Source organism: Marmota marmota, unplaced genomic scaffold (genome assembly GCF_001458135.2).
Source record: "Marmota marmota marmota unplaced genomic scaffold, marMar, whole genome shotgun sequence".
Lineage (NCBI taxonomy): Eukaryota > Metazoa > Chordata > Mammalia > Rodentia > Sciuridae > Marmota > Marmota marmota.
This window is the reverse complement of record NW_025999842.1, coordinates 28,289,189-28,297,924: the sequence shown is the minus strand read 5'-3', so window position 1 is coordinate 28,297,924 and position 8,736 is coordinate 28,289,189. Positions and strand designations below refer to the sequence as shown.

The 8,736-nt window shown below is 37.3% G+C and overlaps 1 protein-coding gene across 7 annotated transcripts in view; it reads right to left on the bottom strand.

Annotated features, from left to right (window-relative positions):
* Positions 1-3,803: 3,803 nt before the first annotated feature.
* Positions 3,804-8,736, bottom strand: part of Armc2 (armadillo repeat containing 2) — a 106,035-nt gene continuing 101,102 nt past the window's right edge. For all 7 annotated transcript variants that reach the window (XM_015499971.2, XM_048785649.1, XM_048785459.1 and 4 more), the window contains one exon: positions 3,804-4,577. In XM_015499971.2, the coding sequence (XP_015355457.1) occupies positions 4,420-4,577 (158 nt within the window). In that variant the 3' untranslated portion in view covers positions 3,804-4,419. The remainder of the gene's footprint in view (positions 4,578-8,736) is intronic.

The following is an 8,736-nucleotide window of genomic DNA, read 5'->3' as shown; positions in this document are numbered from 1 at the left end:
CGCTTCTGTAGCCGCGGGGCGGGCCGCGCGACGGGCTGCGGATCAGTCAGCCTGGAACTCTGGTCACACAGTTGGCTCATGTTAGAGATTCAATAACCGGTCCTCGGTGCTGGAAATCCTTCCTCTAGGTTTCGGTGCATCCCTATTTTGCTGTAAATTCCTAACAAGATAGCCCTTTGTCGCTCTAACTCGTTATTCACCCGCCCAGTGACGCGGTACACGGGGTGCGATGCACTCTATTCGCGGCCATCTTGGAGTCCTCAGAAGGAGACTTTAATACCTCACTTTCAATAATGGATAGAACAACCAGACAGAAGTTCAAAGAAAAGAGAGAACTAGAATAACACTATAGACTAGCTGCACTGTAAAAGCTGTAAACAGAATACTCCATCCAATGACAGACAGATACACATTCCTGTCTAGTGTACATGCAACATTCTCTAGGATTGAATAAAATAGGCCATATTCTTTTTTTTTTTTTTTAGCAGGTTGGGGTTTGGAGATTGGATCCAGGGACCTTTTACCACTGAATTACATCCCCAGAACTTTTTATTTTATTTTGACACAGGGTCTTGCTAAGTTGCTGAGGCTGGCCTCAAAAACTTGTGAAACCTCCTACCTCAGTCTACTGAGTCAGTGGGATTGCAGGCATGTGCCACCATGTCTGGCTAAAATAGGCCTCAAATCTTAAGTTTTAAAAGACTGAAATGATGCAAAGAATGTTTTCCGATCACAATGGAGTGAAACCAGAAATCAATTGCAAAAGGAAAACTGGAAAATCCACAAATATGTAGAAATTAAATAACATACTGTTAGTCAAAAAATAAATCACAAGGGAAATTAGGACATATCTCCAAAGAAAAGAAAATTTGCCAAATCAAAATGGATGCCGCAAATGCAGTGCTAAGAGAGAAGCTAGTAGTAGCAAAACCTTACATTAAAAAAGATCTCAAGTCAACAATCTCACCTCTCTATACCTCAAGGAACTAGAGAAAGGACAAACTAAACTCAAAACTAGCAGAAGGAAAGGAAGATTAGGGCAGAGACAAATGAAATGGAGAGCAGAAAAACAATAGGGAAAAAAAATCAACCAAACTAAGAATTGAATTTTTGAAAAGATGAACAAAATTAGCAAACCTTTAACTAGATAAAAAGGGAAAGAGATTCGAATAACTAAAATTAGAAATGAAAGAGGAGCCGGGTATGGTGGCCACATCTGTAATCCCATCTACTCTGCAGGCTGAGGAAGGAGGATTTCAGGTTTAAGGCAATTTAATGAGACCCACAGTCTCAAAAATAAAAAGTGGGCTGGGGATATAACTCACTGGTAGTGCACCACTGGGCTCAATCCCTAGTACTGCAAAAGTAAACAAAGAAAAGTTAAAAAATGACATACCTAAATTTATAAAACTCTTAGAAGAAAATGGGGGAAATTTTTCATGACACTGGATTTGGCAATGATTCTTCTTGGACATGACACCAAAAGCACATGCAACAAAACAAGAAACAAACAAATGGAATTATATTACACTTAAAAACTTCTGACTTCTATGCAAAGGATACAATTAACAGAGTAAAAAACACGATGTATGGAATGGGAGAAAATACTTGCAAATAATATATCTAAGTTAACACCCAAAATATATAGGACTACAACTCAACAACAACAAAAACAAATAACCCAATATAAAAATGGGCAAAGGTTTGAATAGACACTTCTCCAAAGATAATACCTAAATGGCCAGAAAACCAAAAAAATATGAAAAAATGCTGAATGTGATTAATTATAAGAGAAACACAAATCAATACCAGAATGAGATATCACATCATACCCATTAAGATGGCTGCTACAAAAAAAAAAAAAAAAAGGAAAAGGAAAAGTAACCCATTGATATAGATGGAGAGAAACCAGAAGCCCTGTACACTCTTGGTGAAATGTAAAATAGTATTGCCACTATGAAAGCAGTATGGAGCTTCCTCAAAAATTAAAAATGGAATTACTATATGATCCAGCAATTCTACTCACTAGGGACTGAACGTTTGTATCACAACAAAATTCATATGTTGAAACCCTAAGGAGTCTTTGGGAGGTAATTATGTCATGAAGGCAGAGTCCTCATGAATGGGATTTGTGTCACTGAGAGAGAGAGAGGGGGAGGGTATTATACCTACTAGATGAGGATTCAGCTAGAAGGCATATATACAAGAGAACTGAAAGCAAAATCTCAAAGAAATATTCATAGCTGCATTATTCACATTAGCCAGGATATGGAAGCAACTCAAATTTCCACTGACAGATGGATGGGTGAACAAAATGTGATATATACATACAATGAAATAATATTCAGCCTTAATTAAAAAAGGAAGGAAATGCTGTCATACACCTGTAATCCCAGCTACTTGGAAGGCTGAGGCAGGAGGATCACAAGCTCAAGTTTAGCCTGGGCAACTTAACAAGACCCTGTCTCAAAATCAACAAAAAGAAATGGGGACGTAGCTCAGTAGTAAAGTGCTGCTGCGCAGCCTGTTTCAGTCCCCAGTACCTAATTTTTTTTTAGAAAGCAGGGGATCAGGATGGTGGATCCTGTTACATACAATAACATGGATGAACCTTGAGGACATTATAGTGAGTGAAATAATCTAGTCACAAAAAGACGAATTCCATATGGTTCCACTATATGAGATAACTAAAGTAGTCGAATTCATAGACTCAGAAAGCAGAATGGTGGGTGCTAGGAGAGGAAGAAGTACAGGGAGTTTAATGGGTGGAGAGTTGCGCTTTATGGAATGAAAAAATTCTAAAGATCTGTTGCAGAACAACATGAATCTACTTAACACTACTGAATTGTACACTTCAAAGTACTCTGATGCTTTACTTAATATGGTAAATTCTACATTACGTGTTTTGTTTTTAACCACATTTTTCTTAAAAAAAAAAAAAAAAAAAGCAAGTAAGTAGCCCAACTTGCATAAGTCTGATGAAGATGGGTTAGTGTGGAGGAGAACAAGTATAATGATCTCCCACCGTGAGATATTATGCATACTGAAGAAGGAGTAGTTTTTGGGTGGGGAGGAGTTTGGTTTTTTCTCACTGAAAGTAGACTACATAGCTTGCTATGAATAACACAGACAAATCCTTAGACGTTTTTGGAGAGAAAAAGAAAGCTGATTTCATCTATCAAACTGGATCTTTTAGCATGTCCTAATGGATTATGGACAAAGTGAATGTCCCTACATGATCTTGCTGTGCCCTAACCAGGGATGAGTCTCAGATGACTCACCCTTGCAAAGTCTATTTGCTTCTGGAAACGTAGATATCCTAATAGACTTGACAGTCCATCCACTCTGGAATGGCTACCCTTCATCCCATGATTACTTTTAAAGTGAGAGATGATCTGTTTTGTCCAACAGTAGTAAACCTTATTTTTATTTCCATATCTTCATTTTACTAGTACAGGATAACAATAGTAATCTCAACTTGTCTTTTAATCATTTATTCAAAGGTCAAATTTATCATACAAAGAATGGCAGACTAATTGCCATGATAATGTTGTAACAGTGAGCACCTACTGCAAATTGTGCACTGGACTGGGCAACTGGCCCACTTGATGGTCTATTCTAAACTGTACTTTAAATAGATATTGTTCTTAATTTAGAATGTAAACCCAAGAAATTAACTTACTTGCCCAAGGTCCACACAGCTAGCCCGGGAGTGCTAGGATTCAAATAGGACTGTCATAAACCTAAGCCTGCACTCATTCTAATGTATTCCATCCACTCTAGACACAGAGTTACAAGTACTGTCTAATCAAATCATTTTATTTCAAATGAAAAGAGAAAATATTCTTTTTTCCTCTAGTTTACTTATTTAATAAAGAGTAGTTGGTTCAAAGCAATATTCTCTGCTTTTCCTATTCATTCCTTCTCTTAATATGAGGACAGAAAAATACTGGTACCTAATCAGAAAATTTATTTTTAGACATACTAAGAAATTAGTACAGATACTTTCTATGATAATGTGTTCCATTCATGTTGACCACTATTCTTTTCATAGACAAAATCTAACAGTCTCCATTGCCTAGTCCATTTAACTTAATGAACTGGTGAGCACTGGAATTCGGGATCTTAAGACTAGCACTAAATTTTTAATAGAGAAGAAAAAATTATTTACTTAAAAATGCATATATTTTCATTTCACATTTCTCATAGCAGAAAATATAACATGTATATGAATTTTTTTATAATACCTAACAAGAGGAAATGCTTATTTCTTTCTAAAATGTTCAGGCTACTCACTAAAATTGGTATTTAAAAAAACATTTGATATTTGTTAATACTGAAAAATGTTCACAGTTGTTACCACTTCTTAAGAATGAGGGAGACCTGACTTCCTTTTTTCTCTTGTTAATCTGTGTCGTGTTAGAAAGAGGGAACAGGCAGGGGCTCCAGGAAGGTGTGGTGACTCTGAATTCGGTTTAGAAGCTGCTGTGCCACGGGTTTGAATTCTGTTTCCCAATGGAGTTTGTGATAGTTTTTTAGGTCTTGGTCAAAACTGCCATCCAGTGCTAGTTCTTCATCTGTATCAGAAAAATGAGAATTAAAGCAATTATTTGAAAATGTAATCCTCTTGAAAAGAGTTGAATTTTTGATGATATGAATTAAACTCATCTTGGGTCACCGTTAATAACAACATGACACTAGACAAGATTTTTTGTTTGTATTTTTTTTCAATTTTTTTTAGTTATACTTGGGCACAATATACCTTTATTTTATTTGTTTATTTTTATGTGGTGCTGAAGGTTGAATCCAGTGCCTTGCACATGCTAGGCGAGCACTCTACCGCTGAGCCACAACCCCAGCCCTTTTTGTCTCTTTTTTAAGACAGGGTCTTGTTCTGTTGCCCAAGCTGGTATGACACTCCTGGGCTCAAGTGCTCTCCCATCTTAGCCTGTAGAGCAGCTAGAACCACAGGTGTGTACCACTGCACTCAGTGGAAAAGGCTTTTTATTAAACGGGAAAAGTTCTTTACTCTCCTTTGTTCTTTACAAATATTTAAAAACAAGTATATTTTAGTCTTTTAATTTAAATGGGCAACAATTTTCTAAAAAAAAAAAATAGATTAAACTGAGCTCTTTTCTCAACTACTCTTAGTTTTTTATACATAAATTTACATCCAAAAGTCAGATCACAATTTATCAGAATAAACAAAGTAAGATTTCTTCCTTACATGCACATTAGAAAGTTAATTATTTCAATAATTGATAGATATAAAATGAGTTAGGAAATGTTAGGAAAGTAGGCCAGTTGAAATTGACTCTTTAAATTTTTATGAAGGGCCGTGGAGCACACCCATAATCAAAATGACTCAGGAGGCTGATGCAGGAGGATCACAAGTTCAACAAGGCCAGCCTTGGCAACTTAGCAAGACTCTGTCTCAAAAATTAAAAAAAAAAAAAAAATGGATTGGGGTATATATACTCAGTAGTAAAAGTGCCCCGGGGTTCAGTTGCTGGTATAAAATAATAAAAACAACAACAACTTTCCTGAAGGGCTTGAAATGGAAGTCAGTAATAGAGCATTTGCCTAGTCTCTGTGAGACCCCAGGTCACAGCAAAAATAAACTTTACGGAAAATTAGAACTTTGCTGACTTCAAAGCAGCTGGGATATATTTCTTTGAAAAAACAATCTATCCTCACACTCCCCAATAACTGAAAACTGGGGTACTTTAAGAAAGAGTATCATAGTCCCAAACAAAACCATGGATAATGTGGAAAAGCACTAGTAAAAATAAAATGCAAAATTACAACTTTATTCTTAATGCAAAGGCACCCTGAATTCGGTGAACACCATAAGTATATCCAACCCAAAGAGGAAAGTGAATGATCATTCAAGATTCTATGCTGGCTTGCCAGTCAGAAAGTGGGCAGACTTCTTAAACAGCAACCACAAAGTTCCAAAAGGACCATAAATGTTGCTACTTGCACAGTTTGCAAACATTTTTTTTTCCCGTAGGGCCAATTAAAACTGTATTTAAAAAATCCTTCATTACTATTTACATCAGATTTTCTACACTGGATATTTGTGTACGCTCAATGTGTACTTTGACACTAAGGGCATTATTGCCACCACCCAGCATAAGATAAGGGACTGCAGAATCCCAGGATGTACCTTGCCCTCCTCCCCCGCTACCAAGTGGACAGCTATGCAGCTCTGAGATAAGCTCCGGGCAGGCATAAACACTTCAGCAAGGCACTCCATGGAGACCCTGTAAGCAAACCTGACTCTCCCCACCCATGAGATAACTAGGGCCTTGATGGGAAGAAAAAACAGTGATGTCTTCAAAGCCCTTCCTGTTCTGCTCTTTCCCAGTGAGAAGAGCCTGCTAGATGCAACGTGACTTTGGGTATCTAGATCAGCTTCTGTGCATTCTTTTCTAGATTTTCTGAGCAATAAATATTTGTTAAGAAAATAATACTCTTGTTTTGTGCCCTTCTTTCCCAAGCTGCTTAGGGGTGAGCACTGTGGCCCAAGAATTTGGTAGTCCCTTCCTCTGCCCAAGGCTTTGCTTGGATTTGATAGTTTTGGTGAAATCTGTTAGTTTTTGGATTGTTGTTGTTTGTTTCATTTTTTATTTGTTTGTTTTACAGTGCTAGGGATGAACCCAGGGGTTCTCTACCACTGAGTGACACCCCTCAGCCCTTTTTATTCCTTAATTTAAGACAGGCTTTCACTAAATTGCCCAGGCTGGAATCCTTCTGTCTTCGATTCCTGAAGCTGGATCACAGGTGTGTGTGTGTGTGTGTGTGTGTGTGTGTGTGTGTGTATCTAGCAGTTTCTTTTCTTTCTTTTTTTTAAAATTTTTTTAGCTGTTGATGGACTTTTAATTAATTTATTTATATGCTGTGCTGAAAATCGAACACAGTGCTTCACACGTGCTAGGCAAGCGCTCTACCGCTGAACCACAACCCAACCCCCTTTTTTTCCTTTTAATCTAATGTTAAGACCGTTACTTTCCTTGAGGTCCAGCCTATACAGAAATCAGTTACTCCATACTCAGATCATCTTTATTACAATTTGGGTTAGACAAGATAATACATTTAGCCAATAGCTACAAGTAAGAGAAACACAGCCTGAAGTTTCAAATACTAGCAAATATATAAAAAAGTATCATATTATCCTGGGTATTAAAATTTTGAACTTGTACTATAAAGAGCAGCAAAGTGATGATTAAAATGTAGATCTATGATTTTCAAACCTACTGTGATTCACAGTTAAGAAATAACATTTTACATCATGACTATATATATACATTTGGACATTCACATATAAATAAACAAATGATAAGACTACTTACCCTTACTACATAGAATATGTTCTAATATTTTCTTTCTTTGCTACTTCATTGTTTAGGTTGGTTACAACCAACTAAGTTAATTTCATAACTCACAATGTGAAGAAGCACTGATTCAGATAGACAATCATTCTTAAGCTTTCTTTGTGTACGGCACATTTCAAAATATTAAAATTTGGGAAAAGGTATTAGAAAGTATCAAAAGACTCAAAAGAAGCTAGGCTCAGTGGTGCACATATGTAATCCCAGCAACTTGGGAAGCTGAGGCAAGAGGATTGCAAGTTCGAGGCCAGCAACTTAGTGAGACCCTAAACAACTTAGGGAGAGCCTGTCTCAAAAAAAAAAAAAAATCTTTTTTAATTGAAAAGAGCTGGGGATGTAGTTCAGTGATAAAGCACCCCTGGATTCAATCCCCAGTACTCAAAACAATAAAGCTGCTAGTAATCATTATAACACAAGTATCATTACAGTTCAAATGTCCTACAGCATAAATGAAATTCCCCTACTCCTCGTCTGCTTTTTAGCACAGCTAGTTGTTTGCGGGATCTGTCACTGCCCTGCTCAATCTCTCTTAAGGCACAGTCCTCACCGTTCTAGAAGCACCTACTGGATCTTTGGCATAGGCCCAGCAATATGATCCTCCAATTGGAAGGCTGGGTCCCATTCCACAATTGTCACAAAACCTGAGTGCCAGGTTCCATGCACCTTATAAGGGAGCACACAATGACCCACTGTTCTGTACATTTGCAACAATAAACCCATCTCCACCTGCCAACTTCCTGAGGAGTTTGTTATGTTCTAGAGAGCCAGGGCCCATCATTGAGAAGGCCCAGATAAACACACCAACAATGAGTTTAGAAGAAGTGACTGTGGTTTACCAGGAATTTTTAGATGATATATTTTTAAGCTTCTTTTCAGAACTGCTATCAACATTTCAACCGCTGTGGAAGACTATTACTCTTTTTCCTAGTCCCACAGCAAGAAAGTTAGGTAACTTTGATGACTGTGTCAGCTGCCTGGCCATTCTTTTCAAAAACAGCACTTTTACCTCAACATGGCTTTTGTGATTTAACAGTTCATCCTGTTTTCAAAATAGCTTTTTTTTTAAAAATATTTGGTTTTTAGTTGTAGGTGGACACGATAACCTTTATTTTATGTGGTGCTGAGGATTAAACCCAGTGCTTCAGGCGTGCTAGGCAAGTGCTCTACACTGAGTCACAAACCCAGCCCCAAAATAGCCTGTTTTTGAAGCTATCTTTGCAAAAGAATTGAATTCAAGTATGCTCTCACCCCATCACATTTCACTTGCTGATGCCCAACTAGCCAGACACAGCCATGACCCTGTCAGAAGTAATGGCTTACAAAAAAAAAAAAAAAAACCAAG